The sequence below is a fragment of the Candoia aspera genome, chromosome 2 (assembly GCF_035149785.1).
Source record: "Candoia aspera isolate rCanAsp1 chromosome 2, rCanAsp1.hap2, whole genome shotgun sequence".
Taxonomy (NCBI): domain Eukaryota; kingdom Metazoa; phylum Chordata; class Lepidosauria; order Squamata; family Boidae; genus Candoia; species Candoia aspera.
In genome coordinates this window covers 47,423,379-47,444,844 of record NC_086154.1, presented here as the reverse complement: position 1 = coordinate 47,444,844, position 21,466 = coordinate 47,423,379, and the positions used below count along the sequence as shown (strand labels likewise).

Sequence of the window (21,466 nt, the reverse complement as noted above, 5' to 3'; positions counted from 1 at the left end):
CCCGTGCCATGTAGGGCTTTAAAGGTGATAACCAACACCTTGAATTGGACCCGGAAGCAGACTGTCAACCTCGCAAAGCAAAGGGGTGACATGTGCTGATCTTGGGAAACCCAAGATCGCCCATGCGGCTGCATTTTGCACCAGCTGTAGCTTCCGGATACTCTTCAACGGTAGCCCCATGTAAAGCGCACTGCAATAGTCTATATGGGAGATAACCAGGGCATGAGTGACCGTTCGAAGGGCCTCTCGCTCCAAGAAGGGGTGTAACTGGTGCACAACACGAAGTTGCACAAAGGCCCTCCTAGCCACGGCTGCCACCTGCTCTTCGAGCAGGAGCCATTAGTCCAGGAGGACCCCCAAGTTACATACCGGGTCTGTCTGGGGCAGTGCAACCCCATCCAGAACTAAAGATGACAATTTCCCAGAAATCGAGGAGCCATTAATCCACAGTCACTCCATCTTCCCCAGGTTCAGTCACAACCTGTTGTCCCCCATCCAGGCCCCCACAACCCCTAGACACTCGGAAATGGTGGCCACAGCATCACTTACTTCACCCGGGATGGAGATGTATAATTGGGTATCATCTGCATATTGATGATATGGGACTGGGACTGACCCTGGAGGAAGGAGGTGAACCAGCGCAGAACCACACCGCCCACCCCCAACTCCTTAAGTTGGTTCAGAAGGATACCATGGTCGATGGTATTGAAAGCTGCTGAGAGGTCAAGAACAGCAAGGATGGATGCACTGCCTCCATCCCACTCCCACCAGAGGTCATCCATAAGTGCGACTAATGCCGTTTCCATCCCATAGCTGTACCTGAACCCTGACTGAAAGGGGTCTAGATAATCGGTTTCATCCAGCATCCTCTGGTGCTGCAAAGCCACCACTTTCTCAATCACCTTCCCCAAAAAGGGGAGGTGGGAGACTGGACGAAAATTGTCTAGTAGGGTCCAGCGATGGTTTCTTGAGAAGGGGCCGCACCAGCGCTTCCTTAAAGGCTGCTGGGCACACCCCCTCTCTCAAGGATGTATTTACCATCTCCTGGACCCAGCCACATGTCATCTCCCAAGCTCTTTTCACCAGCCAGGAGAGGCATGGATCTAATTGGCAAGTGGTAGCATTTATAGTCTGGAGGATCCTGTCCGCTTCCTCGGGTTCAACAGGATCGAACCGATCCCAGATAACCTGTTAAGTACATTCCCTGGGTATGTCCTCCGGCTCTGTCTCACGCTCAGAGTCCAACTCTGATCCAAGTGATTTTATCCTGCAGGTGCCCCGAAAATTCCTCAGCATGGCCCTGTAGATGGATTTCTGACTCCCCTTTCCCCAAAAGGGATCAGGTAATCTTAAACAGGGCCGCCAGGCAGCATTCTGAGGATGCAATAAGAGTGGAAAAGTACTGGTGCTTTGCTGCTCTAATCGCCACAAGGTAGGCCTTAATCATGGCTTAGCTTGTGTTCAGTCGGGTTCAGTTTTTGTCTTCCTCCAGTGGTGCTCTAGGTGTCTCTTAATCCTCTTCAAAACCCTCAGCTCCTCCGTAAACCACAGGGAGTGCTGGGTTTGGGTGGGCAAGAGAGGCCGCACAGGCGAGATCCTGTCCAAGGCTCCGGCTGCCTCCCTATTCCAGGCGGCAGCCAGGGCCTCCGCTGGATCGTGCAGGAGAGACTCAGGTATAACCCCTAGCTCCCTCTGAAACCCAGCTGGGTCCATCAGTCGCCGGGGGCGGACCAATCGAATGGGTCCTGCCTCCCTGTGGAGGGGGGTGGCACGAGAGAATCTCAAGGCCACCAGGGCATGATCTGAGCATGACAAAGAGGAAAGATGTAGTTCTCTCATCGCCTTTCCACTGCTCCGACAAGAAGACTAGGTCCGGGGTGAGGCCACTGTCTTGAGTTAGGTCCTGAATAATCTGGAACAGGCCCATGGCTGCCATAGTAGCCATGAACTCCCGGGCTGCTTCCAAGGCCCGCCCCAGGGAAGGCAGATTGAAGTCCCCCAACACCATAAGCCTTGGGAACTCCACTGCCAAACTTGAGATGGCCTCCAGCAGCTCAGGCAGGGAGGTTGCTACGCAGCAGGGAGGCTGGTACAACAGCAACACTCCCAACTGTTCTCGGGAACTCAGCTTGAAAAACAGGGTCTCACACATGGCCACTTGTGGAGCAGGATCCCTGACAGCCACTAGGGATTCTCGGATGACAACAGCCACCCCTCCTCTCCTGCCCTGAGGTTGCGGCTGATGCCAGACTCGAAACCCAGCCGGGCATATCTCCGAAAGAGCAACACCTCCTTCCACGCCCAGCCAGGTTTCAGTAATACATGCCAGGTCTTCCCCCTCTTCTGTGATCAAGTCACATATGAGGGGGGCCATGTTGTTTATTGACCTGGTGTTACAAAGCAGCAGCCAAAAGTCAGGACAACAAGAAGTCTGCTGTTGGACCAGGGTTTGAGCACAGAGGGCCGGAACAGGCCACAGGTAACAAACACTGGGGGCGTCTTCTTCTATGATGACCTGCCCTCTGGCTCCCATCATATCGTCCCCTACCCGTCACCACCTCAATCACCTGCCCCACCCTACAACCCCCAGAATCTTGAGATCCATTAGCCCCCACTCCTGGACTCCTGAGATCACTGATTAAGAATAGGGACCCCTCCATTCATTCACACAACCACACTTCAACTCAATCACAGGGTGATGGAGGCCCCCCCCCCCAGTGCACCAGGTCATGCTCTCGGCACTAGTAGAGCCCAACCACTGCCCACACTCACACACTGTGCCCCCCCTCGGCTTCTCTCACTAGTCAGCAGGGGGGCAACTCAACCACTCCTCCTCACCTCCTGCCTCTCACTCAGGAGGTGAGTGTTCTCACACTACCCATCCAAACCTGGGCACCCTCTCACACCGTCTCTCACACCTGAGGGGGCCCACCATTCACCATTTAGGGATTCCTAAAAGCCTAATTATATCTTGGGATGGTTAGGAAGGGATGGTCAGTTAATTTGCTATAGTCTCTATCCTGATGTTCTCAAATCCAGTTGTTCTAAAATCGGCCAAAACAATATAAGAAGCCTTAGGCTGCGCCCACATCTGAGTGCCCTAACAGAACTCCAGAGTCCACTATGCCACTCAGACCGCCACTCCCCTAAGTCCCGTCTTTAAGTCTCCACCAAATCCACCTTCCAAGTCCTTGTGGCACTATACCAGTCCTCCTGCTCAGAGACTGCCCGGCTTGCTTTGTCATGCTGCAGTTCATTGGTGCCTCAAACCCCCAGTCCGCCGCATTCTCAGTTTCCAGTCTCTTGTCCGTCGTCTTGCGCCCCAAGTCACATTGCCAAGGCTGGCCCAATGCCCCTGGCCAGCTGGTCGATCTACCACTGCCAGATTCTTCCAGACTCCAAGGTCCACCGCACCGCCCGGTTCTGCCACCCCACCAAGGCCGGACTAGCATCCCGGGTTTGCTGCTTTACCCGCCACCAGGCACCCCAGACCCTCAAAGCCACAAAGCCTTGCCATGGAAACGCTACCACCCCCGCTTCAACTGGGGGCTCTGGTGGAGGTAAGGACAGGAGGGGAGGGAGGAACAGCTCCCACTCTGGCTCTGGTAAGAGGCCGCTGCAACAGGGCCCACCGCTTCCTACCACTCTGTCCGGAGGGGGGGGATTTCGCCACCTCCCAAATTGGGCTCAAATTGTTATCTTCAGCCCCCATAAAAACCTCAACCAGTAAACGGAGGCTGGGGCTCACCCCCCCTAGAGCGGCGAATGGCGTCTGCCTAGAATTTTTAAAATAGCATTTAATTAAAAAAAAAAAAAGAATAGTATTGAAGTCCCAAGGATGCTAAAAGAAGTGTCCATGGAGATCCCAAATGTAGACTGATCTGTGCTTGCTCAGGTCAGCAGAATTTTACAAACCAAAAGTTAATAATAAATTCTTATTGGTTTATTTTCCTTGACCCCCTTGTTTTATTCTTTAGGCCTGCAAATCCCAAACTGTGTGCCAGGGCTCCAGGGCACCACAGTGCACAGTTTGGGAATTGCTAGGAGCACTATGAATCAAGAAAATTTGAGAACCTCTGTTTTAGGCTTATCACTTACATAATTTATCTTGATGTGCTTTTGTTGTTACATTTTGGTGAAGTATGTCCTCTCCTGCTTCTATGATAATCTTGTACCTCATGAGAATCCCATTTCCACGCAGTTAATCCCTGGAACAACTTTGCCTTGTCTTACCTCCATCCACATAAAATAAATCTTTGTACTTCTCTAGATTTCTCTTGCTAACACTTTTGGACCCTTCCTGGACTTAATCTAACAATTTATAAATTGGCTTCCACTCACACCATGGGAATATTTTTCCTGCAACCCACATGTTTTCAAATCTCAGATGGCAAATGTCAGGGACCATTAAGGGTGCGAATTGATTCATCAGAAGTGTCTGTTGATTTTGCTTTGGATATAATTCCAACTTCTTCTTTTCTTCTTTATGCCTTATTAATGCTCCTTTCACTGCCTTTTGAAAAATGTTGAAACCTAGTATAGAAACCCATTGATTTTATCTCTTTAGCTAGCACATATATAATTTCTTTTAAAGCTAGGCCTACATACAAGGGAGAAAAAGCATCCTGAACTATTCTGATTGAACTAATTCAGTGCTAGAGAAAAGTCTGCTCTTCTGCCTTTCTGGAACTGACAGAGTGTATACTTACTAGTCGATGGTTAGCCCATAATTTTGTATCTTTTTAGTGCAGGCTTTGCAGAAATCTGATATAAAAGCTCAACATATTGAAGTAACAATAAAAGCTGAATAGAAGGGAGGAATTCTGGTAGAGGCCAGAATAAATGAACCTGTCAAAATCCTCCTTATTATGGACATTCTAGCTTTCTTACAAGGAAATACAATGTCTGCTTTTGCTTTTTCAACACCCTTTGTCTGAGTGTTGGAAAAGCAAAAGCAGACAAGAAAGAAAACAATTCATTATTAATCTACTTATAATGCTTATACAATATTACACATGCCGCATAGTAGCCATTACTAAAATAACAGCAGGTTAAGCTACTTGGACTTAAATTTGCAGTGCGTGCAAATGTGGTCACAAAATAAAATTAACAGTACTGAAAAATATTTTTGCATTAACTTCATCTGTTACTAGGCAGCAATATTTAAGGAATAAAAAGAAACACATTAAAAGATGTAATGGACTATTCAAAAAATAGCAAATATTTCTTCTTGAACTTTAGTAAATAATAGCATTCATTATTTCTTGTACCTTGTTTAAAAGTTTGCCTAAGTAGCAAAGGTTCCAAGGAAGGATCTATCTCTTCTCCAACATTTTCAAGCAGAAGAGGAGTCCCAAACTGAATGCAATTTTCTAGAGTTCTCATGTAGTCTGAATCAGTAAATTTTATGACACTTAGTCTGTTCTCTTTCTCAGAATGTTTTATCCATTTATTTGCTTGACCCTGGGGATCAATCATCAATGGCCTACAAAATAGCATCAAGTTGTTATTAAAAGACAAATGTTTAATAATCATTTGCCATAGGAAATGACTTTGAAAATTGATAGAAAGATGCCAATAACAGTCAATGAAATCCACACAATAGTGGATTCTGATATCACCAAATCAATAATAAAGGATTATGCACTTATAAACGACTTAAATAATTTTAAATCTAAATTAGCGTTGCAGCTGCTAAATTAACGTAAAAATAATAATATTGAACACTATACAGATGAAGAGATCCCATTTCCAAGACTGCATTTTTTTGTTCATGGAAAGTATTTGAATCCAATTCCCAAGTATTTCACTTATAGGTTCACATTTCCAATTATGTTTTGTCAGACATCTGAACCAATACAGTCAAAGCACTTCTTCAAAAGAGTGGATTTATCTATCACTAACAGAAGATAGTTGAGAATTCAAACAAGAAAATAACGATAGACTTCTGCAGGACAATATTAGGGGTCAAATCAAACTGTGCTAACCCACACTAGCTCCAGGTGTGGATTATATCAGTATTCATCCCACTGTGGTTGGGAACTTACTCTGGCAACAGAAAGTAACATAAATGCCCAAGCTGTGAGAAAGAATAGGAGAATTCACTGTAACTTGATCCAAGTTCAACTAATATAAAAGGGGATAGATCCTTCCCAAAACAGAATTAGGTTATGCCAGGCACTGACTAGTCAATTTGAATTATTCTCTCTAAAAATTGGCAAACACAGCATTTATTTTGTGAAATCTATTTTTTCCCAAGCAGTTAACAGAAAATCATGATCTTCTCACTGTATGAAAATCCAGGGCCTTCCCCAATGAATTTCTCTGGTAAGGTTTTCTTTAAAATTCAGATTTCCAAATTATGGCTGTTTAAGTTGACTTTAAAAGCAACTGGTCATTTTTGAGCTTCTTTTTGATACTTCAAGCACTTCTTTTTAATATTTCAATAAACATCTGAATCATTATTTTGTCTAGACTAAAGTTAGTCTAACTTACATGTTACACTCCTGTTCTGACAGATGAGGAGATGGTCCTGGAAAGGGGCTTATGTGTATGTCAAATATTTGAATTTCTGCAAATGCAGGCAATTGATGCCCAGGGTCATGTGTCAAGTGGGCAGCCATATACATTTTAATGATAAATAAACAAACAAGCACATTGATCACATAAGTGGTGGACAGTAGTAACTTCTAAAAGATGTGTGTTTAACTTTTTGTCTGTCCTATTTTGCTGAATTTGAGATGCAAATGCATACTAGTTTGTCACAACATGCATACTTTGTAATGTATACACCTTTGATATTTCCCACATTTTAAATTCTAATTTATAATTCTAATTTATGGATATAAGTCACTGTAACTCCCTAAATTATTTTTTGTCTATAGTACAGAGTTTATATTGTGGAGTCCTTGGTGCTCTCTGAGCCCTGTTGTTTTCTTGCAGACGTTTCATTGCCAGGCTAGGCAACATCTTCAGTGCAAACAGGTAGTGGGCCTTGCTCTCTGTTTATATACTCTTCAGCTTGTGCTGGTGGAGGTTTTGTTCTCTCCTTGGGAGTTCCTTGATTGGGCTGTTGTTTGCTGCTTGGTTGGTGGACTAAGTTAATAGTTCTTTGATTAGGGTATATTGTGCTGTTTGATTGTTCATCTGGTGTTAATCCTAGTGTTAACATTTACATATGTGGGTGTTGATTGCTGGCAAGGAAGTGTTCTGGTCTTTTGGCTTTTCTATTATTTCTTTTGAATTGTATGTAAATGTTGTTTACCTCTATGTGTCTGTCGGCTGCTTTGTCTGAGTGCCAAGCTTCCAGGAATTCTCTAGCATTTTTGGATTTGGCTTGGTTTAGGATGCTCACAGTTTCCCAGTTGAAACTATGGTTAAGTCTGTCCATGTGTTATGAGATTAAGGAGTTCTCATCATGTCTTCTGACTAGCTAGTTGGTGTTCATGGATGCACTCTGCTAGTCTTCTGCCTGTCTGTCCTACAGTGTCTGTCCTACAGTCTTTGCATTGTATGTTGTAAACAACTCCTGTTTTTTCTTCTTGGGCTACTGGGTCTTTTGGGTTACTTAATATTTTTTGAAGAGTTTTAGTTGGTTTATGTGCTACAGTGATGCCATGTGGTTGTAATAGTCTGTTGGTGGTTTCTGAGATGTTTCTGATGTATGGCAGTGTTATCCTTTTCATAGCTTCTGTTGGTTGGGTAAATAGTGGGTTGAGTGGTGAGGCACTTTTTGATAAAGTTGAGTGGGTATCCATTTTGCTGGAAGATGTTGTATAGATAATCTGTTTCCTTTTTCTGGTGTTCTGGGTTGCTGCAGTGCGTAAGTGCTCATCTGAATAATGTTCTTACACAGCTCCTCTTGTGGGAGGTTGGGTTGTTGCTTTGGTAATGGAGAACTTGGTTAGGTGGGTAGCTTTCCTGTAGACTTGTGTTTCTAACTTGCCATCATTTCCTCTGCTGATGAGCATGTCCAAGAAGGGTAGTATGTTGTTTTCTTCTTCCATTGTGAATTTTATTCCATTGAAGATGTTGATGGTTTCATGTGTTTCCTCCAGTTGTTCTTTTTTTATTATGACGAAAGTGTCATCCATGTACTGGATCCATACTTTGGGTTGTATGCATGGGAGTGCTATCCTTTCCAGACACTGAATTACAATCTCTGCTATGAGTCCTGAAATAGGTGATCCTATGGGTGTTCCTTTGATTTGTTGGTATATTTGTCCATCAAACTGAAAGTAGGTCATAAGGCAGAGGTTGATAAGGTCCATTATTCTGGGAATTTCTATTTTGCTGTATTTGGCTAAGTCGGGTGTGTTGTGTAGAACTGCTGCCATGGATACTTTTGCTAGTGCCAGGTCTATGGATGTAAAGAGAGCTGTGACATCAAATGAAACCATAATTTCATTTTCTTCTATTTTTAGGTCTTTGATTTTCTGGAGACAGTTGATGGAATATTCACTTTCCTCTGTGAGATGTCCAAGTTTCTTTGTAAGTTCTTTACAAACTCCTTTGTAAGAGTTTATATTTGATTACTGTTTAATGGTGTGTTGGAGGGGTATGTTTTATGTGATCATATGTAAATACCTCTCATCTACTTTTTCAAATTCATATTCTTTATTACAGGTCAGCAATGCAGAATTTATTTATTTTTATATAAAATGTTCTTCTGCTTTGTTTATTGTAATATATGAACCATGCTTGGGCATTTTCATCCCATCATTTAATATATTTTCAAATATCTCTTTTAGTCTACTTTAGAAATATTCATGACTTGTAGTTTAAGTTGACTTACATGATAAGAAAAGCCTTTTACCTCACAAGACATTTCCTTCCCATTTCTTTTGATTCCCTCTCCCACTGAATTCTACCTGTATCACATCTAATGCTAGAATAATCCCATAATGTTGAGGGGATTGTTTGTATGAAGCCATTTACCCATATACCAGACACCCAGACTACCATTAATGCTTAGCATTAAGTACCACTACTCATGCTCTTCCAAAGGCTTCCAGGAGTCTCCAGATCAGAGTTTTAAGAGGCTGCAAGCAGAGGGGAGATTTGTTAGAAATTGCTTTCTCCCCATTTTATCACAGGAATGAAAAGCCTTCCATGGACCAGTTTTAGCCTTCAATTTACATAAAATTAATATTTGACTCTAACCACAAGACAACTTCTGCCGTATTTCTTTTTTACTTATTTTCACTTTCTTCCTGTTATAATTTGTCCCCTCTTCATTTATTTCTGCTTACATTTTGGTTTCTTTGGGCTACTGCATTTATCCTTCTGCTTCATAAACTGATATGCAATGCAGTTTATAGTTCTTACTTCATCCACAAAGCCTTGTATAACTGTAATTAGTTTTATTATTTCAGCTATCAACAACTGCCTCCAAATTTTATTCATTTTGTTTGACTGGCCAAACAAAGTTAGTTGAAACCATGCTTAGACTTTCTCTTTTCTCATTCTTCTTCTTGAGGCCAGATTGCTGATAATAAAATTTAAAAAACAAACTAAGATGTTCAGCTCTTTCCCCCTTCCAAGAATCCTTCAGTTTTGTTAGAAAGTTTTAAGGTTTTCTCCATTATCAAGCACTCACTCTTGCAGTCTTCCTTGTTCCATGTTAGCATATGGCTTGTTCACACTCTTCTTTTATGCAATATAGTTGAATAAATTTTTACTTTACTTAGCACCACAAACTTCAGCAAAGGATCGTTACCTTGTTGTGGTGCTGGAGCTTGAGCACTTCAATGATGCCATGAGCTAAACCGTGAATGGCCACCCAAGACGGGAAGGTTATGACAGAGAGGTCAGACTAAATGTGATCCCTGGGGAAGGTAATGGCAACCCACCCCAGTATTCTTGCCGTGAAAACTCAATGGATCAGTACAACCAGAGATGTGTCGGTATACCATCGGAAGATGAGACCCCCAGGTCGGAAGATGGTCAAAATGCTACTGGGGAAGAACAGAGGATGAGTTCAACTAGCCCCAGATGTGAGGATGCAGCTAGCTCAAAGCCGAAAGGATGGCTAGCAGCCAACGGTGCTGGCGGTGAACGGCGAATCTGATGTTCTGAGGATCAACACACCATTGGAACCTGGAATGTAAGATCTATGAGCCAGGGCAAACTGGATGTGGGTATTGATGAGATGTCAAGATTAAAGATAGACATTTTGGGCGTCAGTGAACTGAAATGGACTGGAATGGGCCACTTCACATCAAATGACCACCAGATCTACTACTGTGGACAAGAGGACCACAGAAGAAATGGAGTAGCCTTCATAATTAATAGTAAAGTGGCTAAAGCAGTGCTTGGATACAATCCAAAAAACAATAGAATGATCTCAATTCGAATTCAGGGCAAACCATCTAACATCACAGTGATCCAAATATATGCCCCAACCACAGATGCTGAAAAAGCTGAAGTAGATCGGTTCTCTGAGGATCTGCAGCACCTACTGGACAACACGCCTAAAAGAGATGTTATTTTCATCACAGGAGACTGGAATGCTAAGGTGGGTAGTCAAATGACACCTGGAATTACAGGTAAGCATGGCCTGGGAGAACAAAACGAAGCAGGACATAGGCTGATAGAATTTTGCCAAGACAACTCACTCTGCATAACAAACACTCTCTTCCAACAACCTAAGAGACGGCTTTATACATTGACTTCACCAGATGGACAACACCGAAATCAGATTGACTACATCCTTTGCAGCCAAAGGTGGCGGACATCTACAGAGACGGTAACAACAAGACCTGGAACTGACTGTAGTTCAGATCACGAACTTCTTCTTGCACAATTTAGGATCAGACTAAAGAGATTAGGGAAGACCCACAGATCAGCTAGATATGAGCTCACTAATATTCCTAAGGAACATGCAGTGGAGGTGAAGAATCGATTTAAGGGACTGGACTTAGTAGACAGGGTCCCGGAAGAACTATGGACAGAAGTTCACAACATTGTTCAGGAGGCAGCAACAAAATATATCCCAAAGAAAGAGAAAACCAAGAAGGCAAAATGGCTGTCTGCTGAGACACTAGAAGTAGCCCAAGAAAGAAGGAAAGCAAAAGGCAACAGTGATAGGGGGAGATATGCCCAATTAAATGCAAAATTCCAGAGGTTAGCCAGAAGAAATAAGGAATTATTTTTAAACAAGCAATGCGTGGAAGTGGAAGAAGACAATAGAATAGGAAGGACAAGAGACCTCTTCCAGAAAATTAGAAACATCGGAGGTAAATTCCAGGCAAAAATGGGTATGATCAAAAACAAAGATGGCAAGGATCTAACAGAAGAAGAAGAGATCAAGAAAAGGTGGCAAGAATATACGGAAGACCTGTATAGGAAGGAGAACAATATCGGGGATAGCTTTGACGGTGTGGTCAGTGAGCTAGAGCCAGACATCCTAAAGAGTGAGGTTGAATGGGCCTTAAGAAGCATTGCTAACATCAAGGCAGCAGGAGACGACGGCATCCCAGCTGAACTGTTCAAAATCTTGCAAGATGATGCTGCCAAGGTAATGCATGCTATATGCCAGCAAATTTGGAAAACACAAGAATGGCCATCAGATTGGAAAAAATCAACTTATATCCCCATACCAAAAAAGGGAAACACTAAAGAATGTTCAAACTATCGAACAGTGGCACTCATTTCACATGCCAGTAAGGTAATGCTCAAGATCCTGCAAGGTAGACTTCAGCAATTCATGGAGTGAGAATTGCCAGATGTACAAGCTGGGTTTAGAAAAGGCAGAGGAACTAGGGACCAAATTGCCAATATCAGATGGATAATGGAAAAAGCCAGGGAGTTTCAGAAAAACATCTATTTCTGTTTTATTGACTATTCTAAAGCCTGTGTGGACCATAACAAATTGTGGCAAGTTCTTAGCGGTATGGGGATACCAAGTCATCTTGTATGCCTCCTGAAGAATCTGTATAACGACCAAGTAGCAACAGTAAGAACAGACCACGGAACAACGGACTGGTTTAAGATTGGGAAAGGAGTACGGCAGGACTGTATACTCTCACCCTACCTATTCAGCTTGTACGCAGAACACATCATGCAATGTGCTGGGCTTGAGGAATCCAAGGCTGGAGTTAAAATCGCTGGAGGAAACATTAACAATCTCAGATGTGCAGATGATACCACTTTGATGGCTGAAAACAAAGAGGAACTGAGGAGCCTTGTGATGAAGGTGAAAGAAGAAAGTGCAAAAGCTGGCTTGCAGCTCAACCTCAAAAAAAACCAAGATTATGGCAACCAGCTTGATTGATAACTGGCAAATAGAGGGAGAAAATGTAGAAGCAGTGAAAGACTTTGTATTCCTAGGTGCGAAGATTACTGCAGATGCTGACTGCAGTCAGGAAATCAGAAGATGCTTAATCCTTGGGAGAAGAGCAATGACAAATCTTGATAAAATCGTTAAGAGCAGAGACGTCACACTGACAACAAAGGTCCGCATAGTTAAAGCAATGGTGTTCCCCGTAGTAACATATGGCTGCGAGAGCTGGACCATAAGGAAGGCTGAGAGAAGGAAGATAGATGCTTTTGAACTGTGGTGTTGGAGGAAAATTCTGAGAGTGCCTTGGACTGCAAGGAGATCAAACCAGTCCATCCTCCAGGAAATAAAGCCAGACTGCTCACTTGAGGGAATGATATTAAAGGCCAAACTGAAATACTTTGGCCACATAATGAGAAGACAGAACACCCTGGAGAAGATGCTGATGCTAGGGAGAGTGGAAGGCAAAAGGAAGAGGGGCCGACCAAGGGCAAGGTGGATGGATGATATTCTAAAGGTGATAGACTCGTTGCTGGGGAAACTTGAGGTGTTGACGACCGACAGGAAGCTCTGGCGTGGGCTGGTCCATGAAGTCACGAAGAGTCGGAAGCGACTGAATGAATAAACAACAAAGCACTGCAAAATTATTATCTTAGATACTTATCTTTTTGTATATGCATGAGTGCCTTCAAGCCAGTCTTGACTCCTGGCAACTGCTTGGATGAGTCCCTGCAGTTTTCAAAGGTGATTTGCCATTACTTTTGGCTCAGAGAGAGTACTGGCCCAAAGTGACCCAGCTGGCTTCATGCCTAAGGGCATGAAGAACTCACAGAACTCACAGTCTCCCAATTTCTAGCCCAGTGCTTTAACCACTATACAAACTGGCTCTCATTTATCATTTTACAACCAAGAAAAAAGTCAGACTGCTCCCTATCCTCAAGGAGTAGTTAAAGTTATGTATGTATATATATGTGTGTTTGTATGTAACTTGCAAATGTGAGTAGATTAACAGGTACTGCTTTGGCAGGCAGGTAACAGCGTTCCATGTAGTCATGCCGGCCATATGACTATGGAAGTGTCCACAGACAAACGCCGTCTCTTCGGCTTTGAAACAGAGATGAGCACCGCCCCCTAGAGTCGGACACGACTGGACTTAATGTCAAGGGAAACCTTTACCTTTACCTTTTGTATGTAACTATGTATACATCTCTCTCTGTCTTCCTCAGTTGCCTGAAGGACAATTTGGTGGCCATAAAAACTTAACAATCAATAATACATATAGAAAAGAGAAACAAATATAACCAGAGGTTTAAAAACTATCAATATCAATGCTTCAGTAAGCTAATTTTAGATTAATTGGCAAAATAATAAATTCCAGTTACCTACCAACGTCTAGAATTGTCAACAATCACACCATTATCTATGGAAAATTGATCCGTTGGAAGACCTGCAATATTCCAGGCTCTAATTTTTATTGGATCACCGAGAGTCTTACTTAGAGAGAAGCTTTCAGAACAAGGAATATCTTTTACCTGAAGGCACAGATAAAGCTTGTATTGGTATTTATTATTATTAAATGCATGTGCATATAGTATTAAAATAATTCATGTTGCATTTAATTTCACTTTGGAGTAAGACAGTCAAGAGAAACTAAATAGGAAAGGTTAATAGGCAATACTAGGAAGAATTCCTATACTTACTGCAAGTTTTAGAAAAACATTTCATTTTTAAACTCTTCTACACTGTTTTGAATAGAGATTTAGCTATTGTTTCCATTATGATGTACAGTATTAAAATCATAATGCATGTTAAAATTATCTCCATCAGTTGCAACATGCTAATTAACAAGATATATCTATTTTTGACAGAGCTATTATTAGTAGAAGACTGTGTATGTTCTAAAAAGAAAGCAATGAATTAATATCACCTTGCAGAGTTTGCTCCAATCTTTAGTACATTCTTGTCGAAATCCAGCAGTAAAAGCACCAAGGTAAGCTATCACTCCTGCTGATATCAGAACATCTCCTGTCAAATTATCGTAAGTGTTTTGAAGATCATCTGCAGCATGAGACCATCTAAGGGAGAGAAAGTGAGCAAATTATCCAAAATGACATATTACTGAATAGTTCACTAAGGTTTATGTTTACTACTTGTTGTGTCAGAGTTGTTAAAATTAAATATGTGTCTAGGAAAGAACTACCAGGAAAAGAACATTTTCAATAGTGTTGTCCCCAAGACACGCTTTCCAGGGAATTATCACTTGTACACCACCATGGGAGAGCTTAGTAGTTTCAATGACCTTGAGAGCAATCCATGCATGAGCATGAACTTTTGCTATGGTCATCATTTTTGGCAAGGTCAAAAGGGGTAGTAGTGAAGCTAAGAATAAACCACATTGGAGTGAGGGCAGGTGCGGTTCTGCAGATATCCAACCTAGGAGAAGGAACTCAAAATTCACATCTGGAAGAAGGCAGTGGTAAACCACTTGTTGGCAAGAAAACTCTATGGACCTGGCTGTTACATTTAGATGAATCTGTATGCCAAATAAATGAAAGCTGCAGACTGGAAGTCATTTCCCTAATTATTGGATGAAAGCATCAAATCTTTACAAATAGAGATTTGCAAGTTATGCTTTACCAAACCATAGTTGCAAGGAAGTCTAGTCCCTGATGGTGACACTATTCCACAATGAGTGGAAGATGGATGTGAAAAGCATGAATTATGGAAAATTTGTCCAAGTTGAAATGAAGCACACTAAATTGGATGTCTTAAAAATAAGAGAAGTGGGCTGGAGTGAGCCATTTAAATCATATGATTACATGATCCTGTATATACTTCAAGACATGAGTCAATAAAAAGGAATGGGATAGCAACAGTACAGAAATATTGCTTAATATGTGCTTGTCCACAATCAGATAAATGACACATTAGAATATTAGAATTTGCAGATATCCAGCAAATATCAGTGTTCCACAAGTGTTACACCTGCCACAGACCCAGTGGTGGAAGACACTGAGGAATTCTATGACAAGCTGCAAGAGATGCTAAATGCAAGATCAAGAATGAATATACTGTTAGTACTAGTGAGTGACTGGAACGCAAACAGTGGATAAATGGAAGAACCTGGGATTACAAGACGATGTAGGTGGGTTAAGCATAATAATGCAAGATATAGGTTAACAGATGTTTGCAAAGATAATTCTTCATTTATTGACAACATCTGCTTCAACCAACAAAAACACAGATTCTTCACATTGGAGATCACAAGATGAATAGCACTGGAAACATATGATTACACAACAGGAAATAGTCTACATAATAGGAAATAGAAGATGGAGAAGTGCAATCCAGTGAGTCAGGACACTTCCAGTGTAAATTGTAGAACAGATCATGATTGGTGTCAAATGTATGAGTTTAACTTAGAAAATTAAAGAGAGTGGATGGTGCTAGCAGTATTTGACTTGGAGGATATACTGTCACAATATAAGATCAGTGTAAAGAACAGCTTCAGATTATTATTATTATTATTGCCAACTCCATTCAGATATCCAAGTGGCTATCACAAACATCAGGGAAAAATGGAAGATAAAAGCCTTGGACAACAAGAACAAAGCATAACAACTGACTGCAGACTTTCAGTGTCAGTCAAGAAGGTCAAGGAAAGGTGTCTCATCAAGAATATCAACAAATGAGGAAAGTAACAAGAAAGAGGAAATTTTCTTAAGATGACCAGAGAAACCAGGAAAATTTAAAGTAAGAATACTCAAAACTAATAATGAAAGAGATATATTGGTTAAATGGAAAATGGAAAGATTCTACTGAAACCCTTTACAAATAGGATTACAGAATCTCAGAAACATTTGCAGGGAGAGAATATATTCATAATGAATCACCACTAGAAAATAAACCAGTAAAAGACCACCTATCAAATAGGAAAAGGTGAATACCCACTGAACTGTTTAAAGCTACAGGAAAAGACGCAGCTATAGTGCTAAGAACTCTACTTCAATAAATACCAAACAAGCCTATTGGCATAAGGATTGGAAAAGATTAGTGAAAATACCTATGCCAAAGAAGGGAGATGCAATGGAGTGTGCAAATTAGCAAACCACTGAAGTCACTGCTCAAGGAAGCAACATATTACTTATTCAAATGTGGAACAATATAGTAATGAGTATACCAAGACACCTGAGAAAGAGACTGAGACAAGGATTAATATTGTCTGTTTTGCTTACACATGAATGTATTCTAAGAACAGCAGGATTGGAAAGGATGATAACTGGAATCAAAATTACAAGAGGCTTCCTTGGAAGACATCTAGAAGCTGCAATGGGTACAGAATATAGTATCCCACTTACTGATGGAGAACCGCCAGTCTCATATAAGACCACTGACATGGGCTCTACATTGGTTACTAATAGCTTGTATATACAACCCAAAGTCTGCAGGACCACCTACTTCATACCAACACCTACTTCAGAGAGAACTAACTCAGTCCAGTGTGTTCAGCCTAGAGGATCATATTAAAATCCCCACCAATAATATCAGAGATAAGGGAAAGAACTTTCTGTTTTTGCTTCTCTCCTATGAAACACTACCTCCTGGATGGTACCCTCCCTTAATGTATTTTGGCAGGCAGTCAACATGGAATCTTCCAGAGGGTATTTGATGTCTGAAAAATGTAAGAGTATTTATAATGCCAGGATGTGTGTTTGGCTTGGTTTATGTTTCCTTTGCAGAAGGAATGTTCCTGTTTTATGGATTTTATATGTAAACCACTGTGAGTCAGTAGAGAGTATACAAACAAATAAATAATACACCTGAAGCTCAAAATAAACATTTTATTATGCAGATAATGTCACTTTGCTAGCTGAAATAAGAATTACAAGATTTCATTAACTAAAAATGGAAAGTGAAAAAATCCAGGTTAATTTTAAATATACAGAACACAAAGACTATGTCAACTTGAATGCTTATTGAACTTATAGTTGACGATAAAGAAGTGAAGATAGTAGACAGGAAAGATGGCATGACAAAGTTGAACAGAATGGCAAAGGATAAGGACATTTTGGTGACAACAAAAGTCTGAATATTTCAAACAAGACTGAAAGAACAATAACTGAATTAATCAAATAAAGGCTGACTGCTGCCTTAAGGTGATGATCAACATGCAGAAACTCATATATCTAGGGATGTGATACAAGTGAATGATAAACTAGAATAACTTATTATGCTTGGCAAGGTTGAAAGAAACAGTTAAAGAAGACCAATTGATAAGGTGGGATAGGATAAAAGAGATTACTGAAATGTCCCTGGAAGGACTAGTAGTAATCATTACCAGGGACAAGTCAAGATGGTAAGCATTTGCCCACAAAATCATCCAGTCTCTTAGTTTTAAAATATATGTGTTTAATTTTTGAGTACTTATTTGCTGTAGTAACATCTGCTGCTTTTGACAGCATAAGTTTTATAATCAATTTTGTATTTAAATTGTTTTTATGTTATATTTATTGTTAAACCCTCCCAAGTCCTGCTGTGCTGCCTCAGTGTGGTGGAGAGATATTGCACAGGACAGGGCAATGATAAACCACTCCGGTATTTTTACCAAGAAACCCACATGGATAGAAAATATAAAATGGTTGACAATATAGTGCTGGATAATGGGGAAGGAAGGAAGGAAGGAAGGAAGGAAGGAAGGAAGGAAGGAAGGAAGGAAGGAAGGAAGGAAGGAAGGAAGGAAGGAAGGAAGGAAGGAAGGAAGGAAGGATCGTTTCAACAATATGAACTTGAATATATATCCATCCTTTTCAAGGAGAACATTAGGAATGTGATGGTCCCAGTACAGGATTTTAACTTAGAAATTCTCCAAGCAGTCCATCAGGAAGCTTAAAGAATTCTTTATTAATAATCTGATTAACATAGGACAGTTTCAAAGCTCTGAGTGAGGATTTTGGCACCAAGCATTCAAAGTGATTCTTTTCCCTCTGACCTCATCCCTCCTCCCTGTCTTGTCAGCAAGTTCTTTCTCACTCCTGACTTTCCCCCTCCCAGCTCGTTAGTCTGTTGGGATGATTAAGAGCCCCAGGTATCTTATCAGCAGCCATCCTTGTTGTCATGACTGAAGGAATGTCTGTGAAGCTGCATGAAGGAATGTGTGCGAAGGCAGCATGGGTTTGCTTTCTTTTGGCTTATGCGTGTAGCAGGCTGACATGTGTATTAATGCTTAATGGCAGGCGAGCAAAGAGAAGGGAGCCTGACAAAGAATCTCTTAGAAGTCCTGAACCTCATTAACAGAGAACCAGAGGAATTATGAAATGAAAGAAGTTGTTAAGGATTAATGTGAAAAGAGACTGCCAAAAATGAAGAAACAGAAGACAGCAAACTGTATGTCAGAACTATAGAAATTGCCAAGAAAAGAAGAGAAGCCAAAGCCAAGAAAGACAAAAATCTCAGAAAGGAACTTAACAAAGAGTTTCAGAAGAGACAAGAAGCAGTATTACAACATCTGTAAAGACACTGAAGATGGAAACAGACATGGAAAAAGAAGGAAGTTGCATACTGAAAACAAGAAAAGGAGTATACTGAAATATTGTACAGTAGAGATGTCAACATCCAGGATACCTTAGGACATATTCCCTACTTACAAGAACTGCTAGTCCTAGAAGATGAAGTTAGATCAGCACTCCGGTCATCACCAAGTTGGAAGGCTAGAGGAACTGATGAAAGACAACTGAAGTATGGCAAGCAACAGGAGAAGATTTGGTAAAGGTTCTAACCAAGCTATGCCAGCAAATCTGGAGAATGACAGAGTGGCCAACTGATTGGACGAGATCAAATTCCAATGCCAAAAAAAAGGAGACTTAACAGAGTGTGCAAACTATCGTACAATATCCTTAATTTCACATGCTAGCAAAATAATCCTTTGGGTCATCCAGCACAGATTAGAGACCTGGAAAAGAGATGTCAGACATTAAAGCTGGCCAAGGAACATGAGACATTATGGTTGATGCACACTGCATAACCAAAAAAAAAAGCCAAAGAAAACTAAAAAGAACTCACGATGAGCTTCATTAATTATAAAAAGGCCTTTGATTGTGTCAAACACATCAAGCTGTGGAATGTGCTCAGAAAAATGGGAGTCCCAGAACATCTCATGGTCCTCATGAGAGATTTCCGCTTCTGGCATAGATGTACTTTCTGATGTAAGAAGTGGGAACTGTATACATGTTCCTATAAAAGATACTGAGTTCTTAAGGTTTGCCAAGGGGTATAAGTCTTAATTTGACTGTGGATACTGGCACATAGGTATAGGTTATTGTAAGATATCCAGAGAGCTTCATACAGCAGCAAACAATCCTCAGTAACTTGTAATGATGTTATTATTTCTTTCAGGTTGTAAAAAAGTAAAAAAAATAGTAATATGTAAACATGTAATATCTTTTACACTTAAGTACACTGAAAAGTATGTATTCTCTTCTTTACAACAGTTTTGCTAAAATGAGTACAAAGTATTTTCTCTGACCTTGATTTTTCTCCACCAAGTCCTCCAATCAGCTTTTCTGCTCTTTCTAGCTTTTTGGCACACAAATCCACCTGGAATTCTAGGCGGGCTTTTTCTTCAGTTTTATCAATGAAAGTTTGTTGCAAAGCTTCCAAACGATCTTCAACAGCTTTAAGTTCATCTCTCTTCTGATTTAATAATGCCATAGTCTGTGCTAATGACTGCTGGGCTTCTGCTAAGCGGGCTTTCTTAGGAGCAACCACCTATTTAATACAGATTGTTACATTCTATAACAATTATAAATTTTAAAACAAAAAATAGAAGGACTTTTAAAAATGATTAAATATGACAAGATTACCTATTTTTCAGCTATACTTAGGCCAAATTGTTCCATACTTTGACAATTTCCCATTGGAATTACTGTGAAGTTGACCTTGAAAATGCCTGAGAGTTTTCATTAAACCAAAATATTATTGCCACAGTTCTAACAACAGCTAAATGGGATCATAATACAAATGACTTAAAAACAATAGGTACCTGCAATCAAATGGGTTTGGTGACTTGGTTGTTCATTCCTATGTATCAAGTACTTCCTTCTAGATTTTTTCTTTTTAATTTCTTTTGCAGCGTAGAACTATTTTTCTAACACTGTATGGTCCACTGTTAGGACATACTGCTGCAGAATACTCTTAAGAAATTACCATGAGATTTGCTTATCCTTGCACACAGAATCTCTCAGGGATCTTCACTCTATCCTAGTGTTACTGGACTATGACTAAAAATGATTAGGCAGAATTATAGATAAGATGTTTAGACTATATATCTTACACTGAACTAATGTAACAATTATAGTATCATATACTGAACTTCCATATTCAAATGCAGTATACATCAAAATATCAGGTTTGCGCTGCAAGAGCATTCTAAAGGAATTTGACTGGGAGCAGTCTTATGAATGAGCCATATTTTCAGCATAAAGGGAGAAAAAAAACTTAATACCTTTGCTACTCTGTCATAAACCTCCATTGCCATAATCCATTTACACAACCCTTCTGCTGCGGAAGATGCTTTAGCTACTTTGGGAGGATCAAATTCAGGATTAGTTAGATACTCGGAGCGGATCTTCTGCATCACCGATACCTATATGAAACATACATTACATACATCTGAAATACTGAATTCAGCAGTAACAATTCTCTAAATCATTTAGTTACTATTATTAATGTACTACCAAGTAGCTATAATAATCAAGTTGTAATTTGCTCCCCCTCCAGGTGATCCCTATCCTGCCCTGGGCACATTTACAACAGGGATTGGTGGATTCCTCTGGCTTGTTTCTCTTTCCTCCTGTCATCAGCTGGCAGGAAAACATCTAGCAATCACTCTCTGTGTGGGAAGGGGCTTGGACTGGGGCTTTAAGAAGATGGTAAGTTCTGATAGATGCCAGATGGCTTTGGTTTGGCGCAAGATATTTTGCACAGGTGTGTTCAAAAGGAGACTCTCAGCTTCTATTCTGGAATAGTGTTAAACCCATGCTCAGAAGAAGCGTGAGAAGCTGCTGATAAAGTTCATAAAGAACTTGCTTTATGAATTTTAGTCACCTGAAGGCATCACTGCACTCACAGCAAAATTACTATAGCTTGCTGCCTACTTAAATAAGAAAGCATTATTTAAACAGTAGAACA

General features: G+C 40.8%; 1 protein-coding gene across 1 annotated transcript in view; it reads right to left on the bottom strand.

Annotated features, from left to right (window-relative positions):
• The window catches only part of DNAH12 (dynein axonemal heavy chain 12), a 138,434-nt gene that overhangs the window by 30,071 nt on the left and 86,897 nt on the right, over positions 1-21,466 (bottom strand). Inside the window, exons 51-55 of the mRNA XM_063291760.1 lie at positions 20,781-20,921; positions 19,803-20,044; positions 14,208-14,355; positions 13,667-13,812; positions 5,271-5,485 (exon numbers count right to left, since the gene is read on the bottom strand). Of these exons, the coding sequence (XP_063147830.1) occupies positions 5,271-5,485; positions 13,667-13,812; positions 14,208-14,355; positions 19,803-20,044; positions 20,781-20,921 (892 nt within the window). The remainder of the gene's footprint in view (positions 1-5,270; positions 5,486-13,666; positions 13,813-14,207; positions 14,356-19,802; positions 20,045-20,780; positions 20,922-21,466) is intronic.